Source organism: Centruroides vittatus, unplaced genomic scaffold, assembly GCF_030686945.1.
Source record: "Centruroides vittatus isolate TY-2023 unplaced genomic scaffold, ASM3068694v2 contig_563, whole genome shotgun sequence".
In the NCBI taxonomy this organism is placed as follows: Eukaryota; Metazoa; Arthropoda; class Arachnida; order Scorpiones; family Buthidae; genus Centruroides; species Centruroides vittatus.
This window is the reverse complement of record NW_027122334.1, coordinates 856,558-878,904: the sequence shown is the minus strand read 5'-3', so window position 1 is coordinate 878,904 and position 22,347 is coordinate 856,558. Positions and strand designations below refer to the sequence as shown.

The 22,347-nt window shown below is 27.3% G+C and overlaps 1 protein-coding gene across 1 annotated transcript in view; it reads right to left on the bottom strand.

The window, feature by feature from the left end:
* The window catches only part of btv (beethoven), a 239,088-nt gene that overhangs the window by 47,400 nt on the left and 169,341 nt on the right, over positions 1–22,347 (bottom strand). The window contains 7 exon segments of the mRNA XM_067274747.1: positions 3,601–3,852; positions 6,593–6,806; positions 13,476–13,597; positions 16,037–16,160; positions 17,103–17,247; positions 19,463–19,592; positions 22,006–22,143. Coding sequence (XP_067130848.1) covers positions 3,601–3,852; positions 6,593–6,806; positions 13,476–13,597; positions 16,037–16,160; positions 17,103–17,247; positions 19,463–19,592; positions 22,006–22,143 — 1,125 coding nt within the window.

Below are 22,347 nucleotides of genomic sequence, written 5' to 3'. Positions count from 1 at the left end.
AAATAGTGAAACATGTTATTGAATTTAACAAAATTAAAATGAAAAGATAAAGAAATAGATTAAAAAATTAAGTTTGACAAAAACAGATATTGAAAATGAGGTCACTAACATTAGGTATGTAGAAAAGTATAAAGATAATAAATTTAAAAAATTAAATAAGAAATTTACCCAACATTAAAATTAAAAAAAATTAGAAAAAGTAGCAATTAATAAAATCAGATAAAAAAAGAAAACAAATGCAATATGTAAAATTTTCCAAAAGAGATTTAGATTATAATTGTAGGCCTATTCCGATTGTGGGCCTGATCCAACCCATGACAAGCATGGAAAATACCAAGGGACATGTAATTGCAGGCTTTACTTAATATTGATGAGTAATTATACAGAAAGTGCATATCTTGAATAGTTTTACCACTTGTGGCATACAGTAGAGAGATCTGAAAGTCAGTTAACTATCCCAAAGATTAAACGAGCCTACAAAATGAGGAACTGTATATTAAAAACAAAATTAAGAAAAATTTAGTTACAAAAAAGAAAAAAGTATTATACATTAGAACTAAACAGTTTGAGCATTAAAAAAAAAAAAAAAAAAAACAAAAAAATTGGAGTACAGAATTTTTTGATTAAAAATGGTTTAAAAATCATTAAAGTTGAATAACTGAGACAGTGGAAAAGAAGTGGGTAATTCAAAAAGAAAGTGAAATAGAAAATAATATGCTATATAAAATATTACTGAGAGATCCAACAGAAGTAATTTCAAAAGTAACTTAGAATATTGGAAGAACTAAATGAGAATAACTTAGAATAACTAAATTAAATCAATTAAAGAAAATAAATACTTAAATCAAAAATTACATATTATGTCTTGATAACAATAAAAAACAACTAGTAATAAATTTGAGTAAAAATTCCAGCAATGAATTATGCAACTTTCCAAATGAAAAATATTTATGTTTAAGAAACATCTTAGTAAGTTTTAAACGTGTGTGTGATGCCATCTATGATATTATAAGATAGTATTAAAAATAATTTATATTATTAATTATAATAAAAAAGACAAATGGTTTAATTTTGAGGACAGAGATGAATTTTTAAAAATATTGTAAGTGCCACCAACAATGAAAATTTTTGTTATGTCTGATCCCATCCAAGTTATGTCATGACTTCCTTATATCTCCCTATACTCTCAAACTTTAATCACCAAAATTTAATAGCATCAATGCCTCTTATATACCAGATTATCATGCCAAATTTCATTTCTTAATCTTTACCCCATCCGGAGACTTTAAATGAAATAGATGCCAACACACATCCACAGAATTTTTCCCTTTTTTGACTTTTTTGGGTTCAGGAAATCTCAAAATATTGAGATTTGCAAAAAACTGGAGGGTCAAATTTAATATGATTCCAATAAAACACATAAAAAGGAAGAAAAAGTAAAACTTGTTGTAGATTTACAATTCAGTTTTATATAACTTGAAAAAGCTCCTAAAGAAAATATTGTCAGTATAAAAAAATTCTCCATATACTGTCAATAATATAAGAGAGTAAATTATATCATTAAAAACTGTATGGATTAATAGTTATTATAAACTGGCAAGTCTAGATATTGAAAACATGTAACTTTCAATTACATGGTATATGATAAAAGAAAAACTTGAAAAAATAAAAACGAATGATTATTATTTAAACATGATATAACTAGCATATAAAAGTAAAAAATATGAATTATTTATTATAATGCTAGGCTGCAATTTTTAATCACATTTTAAGTTAAAAATTAATTGGGGCTTCTAGCCACTAAGCTTGTCCATATTTCAATTTTCATCTAAATAACTGTTCTTGAGATAAGGCAAAAAATTTAAATTCAAATCACTTGACTTCTAGTCTAGATTGGAAATTTGTATTAAGTTAATCAGGGCCTCTGGCCCCTAAATTTTCTATATCTGGTTTCAATTTTCATCTCAAACTCCATTCTCGAGATTAATGAAGACTGGACAAATGATGGATGAGAGTGGGAATTTATAGGTCTGCAATTTGAAAACTGTAGCCAAATATTTTAAAATGGGTGATAATTTTTTCATCATCAAATAGGATAGAATAAGCATGAGTACAATTATTGGGCCTAAAATCAGCCAAATTAGTTATGGTAAATATTATTAAGTTAATTGCAACAGTTAAAAGAATCTGTGTTTTTAGATAGTCTTCATAGATTACTTCACTATTAGTCAGTCTATCAGACTTTCTATGGGATTGTTCTCTATTCCAAACTCCGACTTGATAAAATGATTAATCTCCTCAATATAGTCAGTTGATTTAAACGGATAATTTATAATTATAATATTATTATTTGTTCTCTCATTTACCAAACTATCTATTTGGATTTCTAACATACCTTTCAGCTGTTTGCTATTTCTGGATGTTTCGTCTAATTCTTCTATATTATGAATAACTTTGTTTAATTCTCCTTTGAACTCTTTATTTTCTTCTTTCAGTGAGTTAACATTGGCCTTATTAGCTTGCAATTCAGTATTTAACTGCAAAAATTTCTCTTGTATTAATTCATAAATTGCTTTTAATGTATATTGGGATTCTTCTACTTCCTGTGCATCTGCTACCTTTAATGACTCAAAATAATCATGTATGTTTGTATTTCTCACTGTCCCTGATCTAGCTTTATAAAAATTGTTGTCAATTTGGTAATATTTCTCATTCAGTATGTCCACCAGCTGATTTTCCTTCTCTGTTTCTTTGAAGTTCTCTTTGCATGGTCTTCCATGCCCCCTTCTCTGCATTTCTGCTTGATTTACTTGCTGTGGTGAATGAGGAAATGGGCCTGGATTTGTTTAAATACCCACACTAATTAGTAAGCACATAATTAAAATCAAACTTAACCTATTAATAAATTTCATTTCCTCAAATGAGCCATAATCTGCTTCCTTATAATTTTCGTGAACACCAAAATGACACTATTAATCTGTACTAAAAAAGTCACCAGCACCTCCGCTGACCTACTCACACCCACCTTTGTATGGAATATAAAAACATATGAAATAAAACTACGAAAAAAGAGAATAAAAAAAATGAAATCCAACAATTAAAGACAGAGATGGCACTAAATGATTATCTGATAAAACTTGTACAAAAATGGGAACTCTAATGCAAAAAAAATTTACAAATAAATAAGTATATATTTCACAATGATAATAAGAATAGTGATAAAATAATATAATAATAATAAAATGTTTTTTGGCTTTCTATATGTAGTAGGTACTGTACATTTGAGAAAATAAATCAGATTTTTTATAGTTATAATATTATATTAGCACCTATCAGACAAACATGGAAAAGTGGAAGGATCCCTGAAATCACTGCATACAATCCAGAAAGTCATATTTTGAATAAGAACTCCCAGTAATTGGTAATTGCTTTTGTTTTCCTACAATAAATTTTGTCTTAGATATTTTTGATCAGTCCTTATAAATAAAAGATAAAAAAACTGATAAATATTCAAAATTAAATACTATTTTGATTTTTTCATTATTTTTTTTATTTTAAATATACATATATTATATTAATTTTGTTAAATTTTCATCTTACCTGTAATATAATTATAGCATTTTCTATTGATAACAAATCAGAAGGCAAACCTTCTGTTTTCCAAGTTAACTGTTCTTGTTCACTGCTTAAAAATTGCTTTAAATCAAAACTCTTGTATCCTAAAATGGAACACCATTTTTCAATATTAATTTGTCTTATATCTTCTGAAGAGGATGATAAATATGTAATAAAAGCAGCAGCTAGTAATGACTGCACAGGAAGTCTTGTTAATTCCTTATCTATTTCTCCTAGCTAAAAATAAAGATAAAATATTATGATATCAAAAAATTTATTTTAGTTTTATTTTATGAATATAGAATGTTTTAAGTTTATAAATAGTAACAAAATACATTGAGCTAAATCATTTACCATATCAAAAATTCATTATATACATAAAGAACAGCAAGGACCAAAAAATTGTTCACTATATTGAAAATTTATATCAAGAGTCTATTGTATATCATCATCAGTAATCTAATTGTTAAAGAATAGTTTTAGAACAATAATATTTTTCACTCTCATTTTACATGGCAGATCGTTGATACCTTGTATAAAATAAAAATTGTGTACATTGTGAGACTAACATTTATATGGGAAAAATAAAATCCAAGGTTCTATTTTTTATTAACCAATAAAAAATAAATGAAAATAAGATTTCATTCTATGTCTTATTCACTTGTTGATAAAAAAAAAACAATTTTCTTTTTCTTTTTTGGTTGAAAATCTTGAAATTTCCATCAGTAACTTAGACATCTGATTTTATTTTCTAATGGAAATAATAGTAATATTCAAATAATGGCTCTTTAAAATAATGAAAATGAAAAATTTCTGTATTATAAATCACTTTTAACTAGTAATACTGTTCATCATAATGTCCTTTGTTAGAGTAAAACTTGTAGAGTTACCATATATCCTGATTTATGTAAACACATTCTCATTTTAAAAGTAAAATTTATTGTCTACAAACATTTCTGCAAATTCCCTGTTTAGTCTACAACAAATTTGAATTATTGAACTTTTCTCTTAACTTTGGTAGTACCACTCATAAATGTAGACAATTTTTCTCTATTGGTAACAGCATAGCATTAAATTTAGAATTCGGAAATTAATTATTTGACTGAATAGCATTTCTACTTCCAACATTACATTTTTTGCATCATCTTTTGCTTTGCATTTCTGGTTTCAATTCCAATCTTCATTAGCATCTGGCTTCACTTGTAAGTAGACATAAAATTTTATTAATTACAATATAATACATAGTAAAATAACTAATGTTTAAAGAATCAAAAGACATCAATTATTGTCTAGCAAAGTTTAATGAACATGGTTTGAAGTTGTATGTGTATTGCTAAAGACATCATGATTAATTTTGTAATGTTAATTATTTCAGATGATCAATAAAGTAATCAAAGTGAAAATGCAAATTTATAGACAAACTATCAAAAAATACCCATGTTTTCATCCTGGAAGAGAATAATGAGAAGCTAATGTGTTACAAGTCCAAAAACATGTTTCAGTTGCAAATCACAGAGTGAGACAGAATTACATATTATAACTGAAAAACATTTGAAGTGTGTTATGATCAACTTCATCAGAGAAACTGATAAATTTTTTTGTAAAAACAAAGAGTGAAAAAGACTACAGTGTAAGTTGCTGCAAAAAGTGTCCTTGTTTTCCTACTGTTGCACATCAAAAGAGTTACAATTCCATATATTTACACCAAAATTGCTGAAGCAAATTTTCCTTAACACATTAGTTGCTATTTTTTGAGTCAAGTGCTAGAACAAAAATAGAAGCAATAATAAGCTTTGTGCTAGCTCCCCAATCATTGAAAATTTTAATAAAATCTGTTGTAGACATTCTCTTTGTTGGTACTTCAACAGATACTAGCAAATATGGTAATATAAAGATTTTAAAAATTTTTATCCATTATTTTGACTACAGGAATGGGAGTGTGCAAATTAAAATGATTAATATTGAGCAAAGCCCATTAAAATTGCAAAAACTATTGCACTTATGTTGGTAAGACATTGAACAATCCAGATGTTTGTGATGTTAAAATTATCTAATAGTATAATTTTACAAAAACATACAAATTTAAAATAATTTTTAAAATGTTTGTAAAAGTAGGAATATAGTAGTATCATAGGAATGATGGGAGCATAAATGACTATGAGTGTGACAGAATGTGAAGGAATCACAAGAGCTAAAATGTCATCTTTATATTCAAAAATGTTAGTTATTTGTAATTGGGAATGATAAACAATCATAATGTCTCTTCCTTGTTGATTCATCTGATTAATAAAGTAATATTTACAGCTGAAACTGTGAATTGTATTAAAGTTATCCATAACATTATTCTTAATCCAGCTTTTGGAAAAAATTAGTAACCAGTAGTTTAAATTTAAGATAAGTAAGAGAAAGGATGCTTTAATCCCATGAGATCTGATGTTTTACATGAAAATTTTTAATCCATAGTAAAGTTCACTTTAATTTTGGACCACTGTGAAAGATAGGGATCTTATGAACATTAATAAGTAATTCATGACAAAGCTAGGTATAACATGTTATACTCTTAATTATCCTTAAAAAATTATTATTATGTATTATAAAAATAAATGTGTTAAAAAGGCTGCTTAGCATTGGCAACAGTCCAAAGTTATGATGAACTGAACTGTAGGTATGTTTACATGGTTAAAAATTAAAATTTTAGAATTTATGAAAGTATAATAGAATAATAAAGGTATAAAATAAAATATATTGAAATAATAGAGCAATTATAAAATAGTTAAAATATTTTTTATATCAGATTTCTATTTCTGTGTAAAAAGTTATTTGACAACAACTATCAAAATTCAACAAATTCATTACTTGGGATTCCTAATACTCAGTAACTATTTTATTAAAATTTGTTAAATAGTTTTAACATCACATATATATTAGAATTTATTTTTAGATCATTATATTTAAAAATATATTTATTAATACTTACTTGTTTTGTCCAACGTTGATATTCACTATCTAGTTGCTGAACAAGTGTCTCAGCAGAAATGATTATTTCTTTAGAATGTTTCAAATTAAATTCTATTTCAGCTGCTTCCTTTGTAAATTTGCTTAACTTATCTCTCAAATGAATAACTTCTTGTTCCACATCTTCTAATGCACCGCTTAATTTGTTAATGCGCCGCTCAGCCGAAACCAAGTTACTGCAAAACAATTTTCAATTTTCAAATTGATAAAATGTATTCATAAAGCTATAATTTAAATGAATAATTAACAATACAAGAACAATGCATTTACTTCTTAAATAATAGGAATTATAGACTTTTAATATTTATATTTTATATATTCTTTTGGATAAAAATTATTGTATATTAGCAGTAACAATGAGAAAAATTTCACATTACATTACTATATCATTTTTAAAATATAAATTTAATTATACGATATATCCAATGCTATGTGTGAACACATAACCAATACTTTTTGTGTGATATATGATGAATCATGTAAAATGGTAGATTTATCCAAGAGGTTGACATGACTGATAATTGAAATATCCTTCTGGAGTGTAAAAACTGTTGGACACAAACTATTCTATTTGAAATAGATCATTAAACCCCCCAAAAAAACAATTTCTTGAGTGGTTTGAGTTAAAAATTTATTTGGAAGAAAGTTTTTAAGATATTATTGTTTCAGCTTTGGGTTATAACTATCTAGTCAGTAATGATTGATCATTTCATGATTAATATTTATTGTTCAATTGCTACTCATTCAATTGATAGATCCTTTCGTGATAAGCATAAATTTTTCTGAAGAGAACAAATCATACTAGGAACACGCTAATAATTGACAATTCCAACTTTGAATTTTTTTTAAACCTTAAATTTTGGCTTTTTTTAGTAACTTACATCACAAAAGGAACTCTTATTGATATAGACTTTATTACTGGATGTGGATATGCATTTTGGGTCTTAATCACCCTTTTTCAGTCCTTATATTTTATACACATCTTATTAAAATAAATAATGGTTATAAATTACATCACACATGCATGTGTTTACAGAGAATATTTACAAAAAATTTTTCTACTTATATTAGCTGATTATTACATATGAATTGAAATTAAAAATTGGATAATTAACTGGATATATTATAAAAATTTTTTAAAAAGATACTGTATAAAATAAAATTATAGACGACGAATAAAAAAATAAAATTTCTTTAAACAAATATAATTTTTCCAAAAAAATAATTTAAATTGGTACTACCTGTAGATGGGCAAAATTCAATAATTGGCTAATGTAAATAAAAAAATTTTTTGTAATTATTCTCTGTAAACAAGCACATTTGATGTAATTTATAACTATGAGGGTGGTTTTTTTTTCAACTTCCAATGGTCCATAAAACAAAGACAAGTGTAAATACCAAAATGAATTTATTACCAAAAGTTAGGTGCAAACATGGTTACTTTTTGACATAATCACATGAAGATTGAGGCATTTGTCATATCTGTGGACAAGCTTTGCAATTCCCTCTTCATAAAATGTTATTGCCAGTGACTTGAGATGGGCCTTAACGTTGTTTTGAAGATCGTCATTAGTCTCAAACCTTTGCCCTCCTAGCCATGTTTTCAGTTCAGGAAAGAGATGGAAGTCTTCACATATTAAAGGTGTGAAAACTTTCACCTTTCAGACTTCCACCCAGCTTGGAACTTTTTAAACACCCAGTGTATAACCTCAATTTAGCCCCAAGCAACTTCCACCTCTTTCCTGAACTGAAAATGTGGCTAGCAAGGCAGAGGTTTGAGACTAATGATGATCTTCAAAACAACGTTAAGGCCCATCTCAAGTCACTGGCAGCAACATTCTATGAAGAGAGAATTGCAAAGCTTGTCCACAGATATGACAAATGCCTCAATCTTCATGGTGATTATGTCAAAAAGTAACCATGTTTGCACCTAACTTTTGGTAATGAATTTATTTTGTTATTTACACTTGTCTTTGTTTTATGGACCATCAGAGGTTGAAAAAACAGCCTATGTATTATTTATTTTAATAAGATCTATATAAAAAAATAAGGACTGAAGAGAGGTCATTAAGACCCAAAATGCATATCCACATCCAGTAATAAAGTCTATATCAATAAGAGTTCCTTGTGTGATGTAAGTCACTAAAAAAGCCAACATTTTAGGCTTAAAAAAAAATCCACAGAAATTGATAATGAAAATGATCAATTAAATTCCAACTTTATTGTTCCAGGAAATTTATTTCAGGCCTTCTGACCCTATTCAGTCCTTTATTACTAATGTTTGACCATTTCTTCAATTATGTTAGTGACCAGTGGATGAATCAACTTTGTATTCATAAGCTGATAAATAAAATTAAAATAAAAATTAAGTTAGCATAAAACTATTATAAAATATATACCGTATTTATTCGCATATAAGACAACCTCGCATATAGGACGAGGTGTGACTTTAAAGATCAAATTAAAGAAAATTAAATTTATTATTATAATTATAATTTTATTTTGTTTAATCACATGTAAAATATCAAATGAACATAAATGCATACATTGTCCCATAAAAATTACTGGCATTTTAAATTTTAAGGAAAAATCTTGTAAAATCGACAACATAATTTGTTCATGTAAAGTTGGACAATCGGAACTTTTTTGCCACTTCTTAACAGTCAAATCCACTCTCCATCAATCACACCTATGAGTTTCTTCAATTCTGATTTCCAAATAATCATCTGTTTTCAAGTGGGAATGGATTAAAACTTATATTATACTCCCATGTAATTTTTGAATTTCAATCTGGAATTCAATTCAAAAACTTTGCTTTTCCTATTGCTATTCATCTTTACTCCTGACAATATACAAGAACGATTCAAACGACCCAGATAAAATACTTTTGTTTTTAAATACAAGAGGGTGAGCATCTGGTAAAAAATGTGAATACACGGTTAACTTGCAAAAACGCAATGAATCTTTCACTCACATATAGGACAACCTAGGGATTTGAAGCTGTGATAAATGAATAAAAACTTTATCTTATATGCAAGTAAATATGGTATGTTTTTTAATTTAAAAAGTAAAAAAGGGGGTTATATACCTGTATAAAAGTGAAAGTAAATGTAAATTTTTTTTATAAAAAAATACATAAAATAAAATTAACATGAAGTTGATAAAATTTCAAAAAAAATTTTTAAAAACCAAAATACAGTAGAGCATTGTTTATCCGAAAGCCGGTCAACCGAAATTTTGATTAACCAAAATTTCAGTTAGCCGAAAGCTTTCCAGTCGGACTGTGTCATGCTGAATCGAACGTTTTTGATACCAGATTAACTTCTAAAGTATAATTTTTTTGTTTTTATATTTTTCAATATATTTATTCTGTTTGTACAAAATTAAGAAATAATTTTTAACGATACAACATATTCGATTATCATTATAAAAATTTTTGTTAGGCTTAAAATCGATGAAAATTCAACAAGAAGCAACATACAATGGAGAAAAATTTCAACATCAGATAGGTTAATATATTTTTTCGTACATAATCAGTTATCTGAAAAATCAGTTATCTGAACAACCTCAGTCCCCAATTGATTCGGATAAACAATGCTCTATTGTATATGTATATTTGTGTAAAAATATTTAATCAACATTTTAAAACATTTACATTTATTTTTACACAAATATACATATATTTTGGTTTTTAAATTTTTTTTTGAAATTTTATCAATTTTATGTTAATTTTATTTTATGTATTTCTTTATAAAAAAATTTACATTTACTACTTTCACTTTTATACAGGTATATAACCCCTTTTTTTATTTGTTAAATTAAAAAATATATATATTTTATAATAGCCTTTTGTTAACTTCCATCTTTGAACTGTCTTCAGTTTACAAACAAACATTAAATGTAGAAGTTTTAGAATTTGAGATTTAGAAAGCTAAGATTACTTTCAGGATGCTGGCAATTGAATATTTATAGACATAAATGAACAACATAAGTTATGAACAGATTTAAAATGAATAAAATATAAAAGCTAAATTTATGATGAGAATGTCTATAATTGACAAATAAATAAATAAATATCGATCTGTCTAAAATTCCAAATATGTTCAAATTATAATATTTTTTTCTGTTGTCATGACAATTAATCAAACAATCCTAGTTTATGTGTGGAATCTTAAGAAATCAGACATGCATAAAATAGAAGAGAAAAGAAGAAATATCATCTGTTAGAAGGAATGCAGCAAAATCTGAATTTTAATAATTTTTGATTTCTTTTCTTTTGTATGAAGAACATGTTAAAACTGAATATGAAAAACAGATTTTATTTTTAATAATGACAGAGGTCATTGTGTGCTCAGTAGATATTTCATCTTTATAATAAAATGAATAGTTTTGATTTAAATATATTATTTCCCTCCATTATAATGTAGAAAATTTAAATGATAATGAATTACGAAATGATATCAAAGGACAAATTATAAAATTAATTGGAATCTAATAAATTTTCAACAAAAATAATAGCTCATTGAAACAATTTTATGATGTTTTAAATTGGATACATCAGTGGCAAGAATGTGATTTACAATGCAGAAAGATCTAGAAGACCACAAAAATGACTTTGATAAGTTAACATTGCTATTTGATTGATCTAGTCTAGGTTATGCATTACATCAAATTTGATTCCATGACATAATAAAATATTCAAATTCTTAATTTTTAGAAACTGTATACTTTCAAATTATTAAAAATGTAGTCTGTAATAATTATTCATATTGTATTTGATAAACAGTATATTCAACATTTAAGGCAGGTGTGTTGGTGACTTTTTTGCAGAGTGCTTGGTTTGACTTCGGAATGGATAGATTGAGTTATATTATAAAGTTTCAAGTTACGATAAATTCTCAAGAAAATTTATTATCTGAGAAATTAATCAAGACATTACTATTAATCGCGGGAATCGAAACAAATCCCGGTCCTCTTCCTCGTTCCCCTCCCCAAACTAATCAAGCAATTATGCAAAAGAGGGGGCGAGGAAGACCTTGCAAGGAAAATACTAACGTTGTTGAGGAGGATAATCAACTGGTGGAATTATCGGGAGAGGAATATCTACTAGAGGAAGAGGAGAAAGGATCCTTTGGCACTGCAAGAAATTCAACTATTAAAGACTTTTTTGAACCGGCAACAAAATCTGACCTACAACGTGGCGATGAGTCTAGATATACATTAAAATCAATCTACGAATTGATCCAGGATAAGTTTTCTCTGTTAAACTTAGAAATCCAATCGATAAAATCTGAAATTAACAAGATGAAAGAAGACAACCTCAATGCTAAAGAAGAGATGAAGATAATTGGCCAAAAAATTCACGAACTGGAAGCAAGGTCAAACTCTACCAATAACTTAAAAGGTATAGTCGAATTTGAATTTGATAGATCATTAAACGAGACCATTTCAATCTGTGGATGTACTTGATGAAGTTAAATCATTTATCAAAGAAGATCTAGGTCTTAACAACGTAGAAATAGTAGGCTTAGAATATCTAAAAAATAATAAAAATAAGCAAATAATAAAAGTCATGATGAAAACAGTCAAAGCTAGAAATTTAGTACTTAAAAAATTTTGGTTACTAAGACCGAATATCGTGGATGAAACAAAGAAAAGAATAATAGTAACAGCAGACTTATGTCTAAGATCCAGAATCAGAAGAAAACAGATATTATCTAAGGTTAAGTTAGAAAAATTAGCTAACAACAAAATACTAGTTAGAGATGACTACTTTATTAAAGACGATATAATGTATACTTATGATATTAACTCTAAAGAAATAATACAACTAAACCATTTTTTAGAAATAGCCTCAAATTAATTTTAGAAATGATAGAAGATAAAAACAAAGTAAACCTGGTTTCATGTGAGTTTGAACAGGAAATGGATAACATTAAAATTTTGGAGTTGATTTGGTTGTGTCGGATGGATTAGAGAGAGAAATAGGTTTGAGAAAGTCAAACTGTGACACCAAAAATTTATTGATTAACTTCTGGAACATTCAAGATCTTGGGGATAGACTATATAATCCCGCTGTTAGAGAATTTATAAACTCGAATTCAATTATTGGAAGTACAGAAACATGGACGACACACTTGTCTGAAGCAGAAAGTAACTATTTAGAACACGAAAATAGAATAATCATAAGTATAGCCCAGCGGAAAAGTAGGTTTGGTCGGTCTTCTCGTTGAATAAGTTTAAAATGTAATAAACTACTACCTAAATTCTACATTTTTGTGAGTGTTTCAAAGCAAAAGAAATTTCCCAAAATTTAGAAATAAGTATATTATCTAATTTTCCAATGAAAGTGAACTATATGAGATCTTCGATAGAGCGAATAAGAATATTATATTTAAGTTATATAATTACGTGAACCAAAATTCTAAAAGTTGGAACAATTTTAATGTTTAAGTCAATACGATATGTACTAAGTGTATGTTCTAACGATCATTCCTAAAGAAAAAATATATAAACTACTAGGGATAGTAACCCAATAACATATATTAAAGGGTGAAATCATATTTGCTATACTGTACACTTTAACTAAGTTACTGTTTAATTTTATAAATCTCTGATACATAGGCAGCTGAAATAGTGCTATTTAAATTTACTCTTTGTGGACTATTTTGTTAAGCTCCAAACCACGTCCCTTGTAACAGGCGAAAGCCTTTTACGTTAATAAAGGTTAATAATAATATTCAACATTTAATATTAAAATTAAGTGACATTTTTACTTGTTTAAATAAAAAGAAAAATTTTAATTAAATTGCTATGAATATTTATATTTAAAATTTCAAACTTACTGTTGTAATTTAGCCTGTTCTTTTTCTAATGGTGAAACTTTTTCTAAAACTTGACTGTATTTTACATTTGCTTTTACCCAAGAAGCCAAGGGAGCAGCAGCTGCAGAAGCTCTTTTAGCATTCTAAAAATAATAACAATTTAAAATTATAACACCAATAAAATTTAATAGCAGACTAATGCAATATATAAATATATTGATTGAGGTTAGTAACAAACAATAAATACAAAACTGATTTTTATTTAGAAAGTCTGAAATTAAATAGTTTCAACTACTGCTTTCAATATAAAATCTATTAAAGTAATTGCTAACTCAGCAAGAACTTGAAATTTATCTTCAAACATTGATGATTCAAATTTTTTATCTAGCAGTTTCTTTCTTTTTAATCTTTAATTATCTTTAAATACATAAATTTCCCATATATTTATTTTCAATATCTGAAAATTAAAAATGTCAAACATCATTATCTTTAAGTGTATATTATAGAAGTACAACAGTAAAGAAAACAATTCCTTGTTAACACATACATCCAAAAATGCAAGATTTATAACATTGGCTTATGTTTATAATTTCAGAATTAAATACACAAATTTATATACCTGTGTCTATTTATATTCAAATTTTTGTGCAAATGACCAAAAATTTGAATATAAACAGATATTGACAGTAGTTAACTATAAGTTACAATTATTATCTCCCAATTTAGTAATTAAATTACTATATGTTAACTACCTGTTTAGTTTCAACTACTCTAACTAATTTTCCTTTTAATTCACTATTGCCTTGGTGTAATCTATTGTATTAAGCAGAGCAAGCATGCTTTGGTTTTTATAAAGAGCAATTCAACTTTTCTCATTGTTAATAAATTTGTTTCAACATTTTTACTCATTTTTGAGCAATTATCATGTTTGAAATTTATACATTGTCAGGTGATAAAAGTCAAATTAAAAAAAACCAACCAAGTCATGTGTGTCAGCCTCAGTAGAGGTTCTTATGCTTGTGCGGGCATAGTAAAAGGCATCCCTATGGAGCTGCACACAGAGGAAATCTATCAACTACTAAAAGAAGATGGCCAACTTCCAATTAATATACAATGGTTTAGCCGCAAACAAGACGGTCAGATGATTCCAACCAGAACAATTCAAATATCTCTAGTTACAACCGAATTCCCATGTCATCTGCATCTATATCTGATGGCATATTGCATGAAACCTTATGAGGAATGTCCTGACTGTCAGCAATATGGGAAGTTGGGGCACACAAAAATTTTGTAGAGAGGTATCCTAAGATGTAAATGATGCAGGGACCCACAATATGACACAGAATGTGTAGCAGAGACAACTCGTTGCATAAACTGCAATGGTGATCACTTATTCTCCTCACCTCAATGTCCCAGAATACAGCATGAAAAGAACATATTGAAATACCAACGTCAGTACAACTGTTTGCAAAAGGACACCCGAGTGGTCGTGCATCCTCTGACTGATAATACTCAAGGATCTTATAGAACAGTGACACAACAGTCAACCTATACTCAGAATCAACTTCACGGTCGGCCCTGTCAGGCTGCGCTCCAATCTGCTCCAGCTGACAATCTGTAGGAACAACTTGTCACAATAAAGCAGGCCACAGCCAGACAAAACAATATACTCTCCAAACTTTTACAAATCCTAGAAGGAAGAAAACCCACTGCATTTCTTACTCAACAGAGTGAACACACAACATCTAATCTATGCAACAATACAGCATCCTTACTATTGTTGGAAATTTCTGACAAGTAGTATTTTTTTGTGGAAAATGAAATTGTCTGGCATCTTGTATTATCCCTACTAAAAATTTTACTTTTCTTTGCAGTAGACCAAAAGTGTCACCTGGGGCAAACTGCCCTTCCTACTTCCCAACTATGCTATTGTTTATGACTAGGATAAAAGAAGAGAGAGCTTGAGAATATTCTCAAATTCAAGCAGATAAACTATCTGAGAAGAGAGCTAAACGACACTATTTTAGTACATTTTCAGTAAGAAAATACAAAGACATTTCACTTGAAACATGTTTGCTTGGTATACACACACTTTCTGTTTTTTATGCATTGCTCTTTCTATTTGAACAATAAGCTGAAATCATTATATTAAATATAAAATGTGTAAAAATGCATATAAATGATTTACATACTTTGTTCATATTATAATTTACTAAAAATTACTGATGAGTTTTTCCTCAATTTATTCTACATCTTTTTGAGATTTATAAAATTCATTATACATGTAAATCCACACCTGAAGAATTACTTTACTAATTCATCCAAACTAAATTTTCTAGAATATGTTTTAAATTTTATTAAATCTAAGTCCATGTAATTAATCTTTGCTTTCAAAACTGTTATAAATTAAACACTATTTTACTGAAAATATTTTATACTTTTTAAGACAAAGTTAATGAAAAATTTCTTATTTTTCAATTTTTTAAGTACATTAATAATTAACTATTAAATTTTAATAAGTTTTTCATATCTATATTTTTATTGCAACTTAAAAGCACAGAAATTAAATAGTATAGGTTTACCTTAGGATCAAAAGATTCATGATTCTTTGAAAGCAATTGATCAACACTATATCTTATTTCAGGAGTTATTTTGCGGGCATCAAAAGATATGATTTCTTCTTTTACACCTCGTTTAGAAAGAAAGCTAAAAGGAAAAAAAAGTTATTACTACTTAGGTGTAAGTAAAGTCTAACATCTGTTACTCGAAAGAACCTCCCCATTAACTTCATTTCTGCTCTCGTCAGAAATTCTGAGAACTCAGAGGTCACAAAGAAGAAGGAATGTCTTGGTCTGGGGCAGAGGAAGAGAAAGATTCTCACTTTTTACTCTAGACGTAGTGTTGACCAGACATAAAATTCATTCATAAGAAATATATTCTTTTCCTAAATGTGAATTTGTCCTGGCAATTTTTAATGTAATTATTATTTTTTAAGAATTGTGTGCTACTGCTAGAGGACTCTTTAACTCTTTTACATTGGATGGGGGACAGTAGCCTCCAATTAAAGGTCAGTTCCACCATAGACTTGTTATTGTCTCTAAAAAAGCATGTGAAGGGACCAAAGGATATATATAGTCTAGTAAGAAATATATTCTTTTCCTAAATAAAATTAATCTGTTCTTGTGGTTTAGTTCTATTAGGTTATATTACATTAGGAAATTTTATATATATATATATATATGTGTGTGTGTGTGTGTGTGTGTGTGTGTGTGTGTGTGTGTATGCGTATGTTATGTTATAAAAAAATTGAGTATAACTAAAAAATTTTTGATTATATTTTAATTCTACAGATTCCATGCTTTAGACAATTGCTTAGAAGTATCAGTTATCAAAAGCAGGAAAAATGATTTAAAACATGTTTATTATTTCCATATTTATTTTTATTATTCCTCTGTTATAGTCAATATTTCAAAAATCTGTTACATTTAAAATCAATGAATGAATAAAATTTTGCTAATTTGATAAGTTTCAAAGAACAAATGGATTAAAGACATTAAAATTATATTATATTAATAATTTTTAAAACTAAAAAATCATAGAAAATTTTTTATTAAATATCTATTTTACTGTACTTTTTGATTTTCATACCTTTTCATGCTTACCCATGATGTATCAAAAATACCCATTAATCGCAGAACACCTTCTAAAATATCTCTAATGATATCTGGTGGAGCTCTTAAAGATCTTATTTCTGACAATGCTTCTGATCGTATATTCCCTACTGCAGCTTTAGCTTTAAAAATACAATAAATTTAAAATTTATTAGTCTAATGTTTATATCAAGTTATATTACAGTAAATTAACTCTGTGAATATAAGAAAATATAAATAAATGGAATAAAAAAATTTCTTAGTGTGGATTATTATTACTATATTAGATTGTTTATTAGTTATTTCAAAATATAAAATTTTTTTATTTAATAAATATAGTAATTTTAATTAAAATTATTACAATCCAAAAATAAATTATTTTATGTAGAATCATTTATTCATAAGAGTAAACCAATTAAATAGTTTTATAAAAGATGTAACTTTAGATATAACTTATATGTGATCATTGGAAATTTAAGTAATGAACTAAATTATTATTTTATTATCTTATCCGTATTAAATGCTAATTTCAGATAGCCAACTATTTAAATTTACCATGAATAAACATTTTCATCCTGTTTTAGAACAACTTCAGCTTCCTAATAAATATAAATCACTGTTCAAACTGAATTTGAACTTTTATAGCAATTTTGACAGATCAAGCAATATTTAAAATGACATATTTGCATTGTTTTAAATACTAAAAATTAGTTGAAATTCAAGTTAAATATATATTTTCAGTAAATAAAACCATTTTTACTAATTTAAATAATTGCTATGTTTAATGAAATTTTGGAAGATGTTGAAAACAATTTATCTTGGATATTCATTTATTTTGTCACAGATTATGATTTGTATTTGAATAAGCAAATTAAATTTTTTAGCATATTTACAAATGTGATATCGAAATAAAATAAGCCTCAATTATTCAAAAATCTCTATTTCTAATGATTATGTCTATTGCTATAATTTCTCCATAATGTGATAATCTGGAATTGAGAGCTTAATTTTAGTTATTTTGTTAAAATATTTATTTAAAATTATTTTGATAAAAAATTATCTATCTAAAAATTAAAAAAGAACTTCCTTTCCAACTGGAGAAAAGCAATTTAGTTCACCAAAAGTGATAGTTTGTGTGAGATGTCTCATACTCCATCCTCAAGACTGCCCAACTTCCGTCATGCATCAGAAGCATGGAGGGCTTATTTCCAATAATCTAATTACATGGAATCTTTGTACATAAGGTGAGCGGTCACTTTCAAATGCACTTTTTACCAACACTCTCACTCTTGTCCATCTCCCCAGTTCTCTACTCGTGTAAGATTTGCATTCCCAATTATATGGCTTTCATTCGTTCTCCCACCGAGACAAGACAAGATAGATAAAGGAATGCTTTGTGTCTCATCCAAAGAATTTTCAACAGGTAAAATGAATTAATTATAAACAGTTAATAAATATAAAATATAAATACGACTTTACAAAGTTGGAACTTTGTCTTGTCTTTACTTCCGCCGTTCACACCATCAACAGTCCTTTAGAATTCACAGTCTCTCGGAGACGACCTTTCTTTTGAGGCTCCTGCCTCCGTAAAAGAATGTAAAACAGGTAAAAAGCGTCCTCTGTATTTAATTATAAACACTTTCTCTTGGAAGGAATTGTTATAAAGAATTGTTGTTCATCTTATTTCCTTTTAGAATCATTTATGTTTAGAGGTTTATTTCTTTGATATAATATTTTTGTATAATTAACTATAATTAACATATTTGTATAACAGTTTTGTCCATCCCATATTAATAAATTTATCTTTAATTATTACTGTTAAATTTTATTAGTGCCTAACTCTATCATCAGCCCACAATTCCCACATATTCCATGTTATCAATGATTTAACTTAAACTTAAATTTTTTAGGAGGGTTTAAGTTAAATCATTGATAACATGATAAAAAAAAAATTCCGGCTAATTTTTAACATACTTTTTCTCTTTGAGAAAGTCAAAATCATGAGTTAGGATGAGGTTAAATTTATCTTAGCCAGAGAAAAATTTCTCCGAGTCCTGACTCCAGCTAAGAAAAATTTCTCTAAGACTCTTAGAAAAAAATTTCTCTGATTTTTCTTTTTACATTTTCATCTTGAATGTGAAATGGGGTTGGACCGGAGTCCCCAGTTCCCACAATAATCATCAAGACAAATATTCATTGTTTTTAATAATTCAATTGTTTATACTCTCATCAAAAAATTTCATTGGGAAAATTATTAATTTTTTATTGATCAGTATATTAAAGAAAACTCAAGAATTCCTTTCCATCTATTGAAATGTTTATATGATTTAAAAAATAAAACTTAATTTAATTAAATACCTTCTTGGACAATTGGTTCAATTTCTGCCATTTCTTTTTCAATTTCTTTTTTCCTTTTAGCTATTTTCTTGTTTTCTTCTTCAATTTTTGATTTCAAATTTTCCATTTCTGTTTTTTGATCACTTGTACTCTGGAATACATTATGAAACATTTAAAAACTGCTTTAAATTATTCATTTGAAAAGAATTTTATTTTAAAGAGTATTTTTATAGAAATTTAACTAATTCTCAATATTATTATTTCAAAACTTAAGAACTCAATGATATATTTTTAATTCCATTATATATTCCATTATCAAATGCATAGTAATAAATTAGTACAATAAATAAAAATTTAGTTTTTACACAATATAACTGTAATATTGTGTAAAAATCAACTTTTTAATTTATTGTGCTAATTTATTATTATGCATTTGATAATGAAATATATAATAGAATTAAAAATATAACTTTACTTGAAAATGTAATGTTTATAAAATAGAAAAATAATATAACAATCTATTGTTATAATCTGAAACATCTGACTTTTTAAATAAAATAATTTTAACTTCCTAACTAAAATCAATTGAAATTATTAAAATAATAAAATATGATAAACAGAGAAAGCTAGTATGCAAGTCACTTTAAAGAAAGAAATATAAACTGCCATACAAATATTTGAATCAATAAAATATATGAAAAATATAAAATAAAATAATTTTGTATAAAATAAAACTTTTATTAGAAATTAATTCCGAAATAATAATTTTATTACTACCTATTATTAGATACTAATAAATTAAAATACAGAAATTTTAGTTAGCCCAAAAAGATCTTTTGGAGTACCAAAACAGCTCCTATTAAAACCAGAATAAATTTCAAAAAACAGACAAAACTAAAATGGTTTATATTTGCCTTATATCCTAGTATAAGAGCATGCTCTTATAGATGGGCAACATTGTACTGTACCTTACAAAACCTTATTATTTAATAAAAAAAACTTTTACAATATTTAACCTCTAATATTGATTATTATCAAACCTTTAATAATGGTTACCAAAGTGATGTCACCAAATACGAGGTCTGTTCAAAAAATATGCAGACTATTTGAATTGTGCAGCTCCAGTTGGTTCCAGGGAAATCCACTTGGTGTCTCTAGGTTTGTACAGATCGTCTGGTGATAAAGCCATTTCCCAATTACAGATATCTTTATTTGTTGATTAGCTACGCGGTTTTTAGTGAAGTGCAATTTTTTACTTGTCGGATTTCAGAATGAATGATCTGAAGGAGCAACGACTTGCTGTGAAATTTTGTGTTAAACTTGGAAAATCTACAAGGATCATAACAGGTGATGATGGGTTTATGATTATGACAGTGAAAAGAAGGTCCAATCGTCCCAGTGGGTGGGTGAAACGTCCCCCAGACCCAAAAAAGCTCGCCAAGGTTTGATCCAATGTCAAGGTGATGCTGACAGTTTTCTTTAATGCTAAGGGCATAGTACCTCCCCAAGTACTCCATACACCACGAGTACCTCCCCAAGACTCCATAGTGAACCAGACTTACTACATTGAAGTTCTGAAACGTCTGAGGGATGCCATCCATAGCAAAAGGCCAGAAAGTGGAGGAGTGGTAACTGGTTTCTCCATCACAACAATGCTCTAGTCCATTCAGCCCTCAGAACTCTTGAGTTTTTGGCCAAACACTCGATCACTGTTCTTTTCCACCCCCCTACTCACCTGACTTTGCTCCTTGTGACTTTTTCTTGCTCCCCAAACTCAAAAGACCCTTGAAAGGAAGAAGATTTGAGATGATTCCCGAGATTAAGGCAAATGCGACGAAGGCGCTGAAGGACATTACAAAAGAAGCATACCAGGACTGTTTCAACAAGTGGAAACACCATTGGGATAAGTGTGTGCGTTGGGAAGGAGAGTACTTTGAAGGGAACCCAGACATGTAACTTCTACATAAAGTACATTTTGTTTTATGACGTCAGTCCGTGTATTTTTTGAACAGACCTTGTAGTTACTATATCAGTATGTTTACATTTAATTTACATTGACACAGCAATGCAGTGTTCTTATAAGCCAAAACAAGCTGGCACAAATAAGATCATGCTCTTATAAGTAAAGCAGGACATGTGTTTCAAAAACCTAAAAACAAACAATTTTCGCATTTAAGAGCATGCTCTTATTTGAGTAGAAATACATACTGTATTTCTACTCAAATAAGAGCATATAAAACTGATACGTACAAATTATTTTGTATCTTAAAATTTTATCTTTCATAATTAACTTTTAATAAAATTTTATAATTAAATTTTTATTTATTTTTGTTTTATTTTATTGTGGATTTATCATGTTTCTGTTACTTTAATAGAATTGTTGTTACTTATACATAAGGATGCATAAAGTATATAAATTATATAAGATATTTTTAAAATAAAAAAACAAATATATGTATAAAATTGGATGATTTTTAAATATGTAAATAAAGAAATTCAGTTTTATGAAGACTGTTTTGTTCTGCCCTTAAATATAGAAGATAAATAAAATATTATTTACTTACTGACATACTAGAAGTAATTTGTTTCAATGCATCATCAGCTTCAGCTTGCTTCTCAGCTAACAGTTTAGTTTGTTCAGCTGCTTTAGATTTTAAATTATCAACAAGTGATCTAGCTTCATTCAATTTAGAAACACCAGCCTATAAATAAAATTATTTTCTACATAATGAATTTTATATAATAAAGATGTATTTAAATTTAAAATAAAATAGTCTATCTAAATTTAAACTATTAAAAATTAAAATTAAGTATCATTAAAAATCACTTCATTAATTTTTAAAAATCATTAAAAACAATATACTATTTATGTATCAAATATAAAAAGTATTAGTATAGTATTTTTT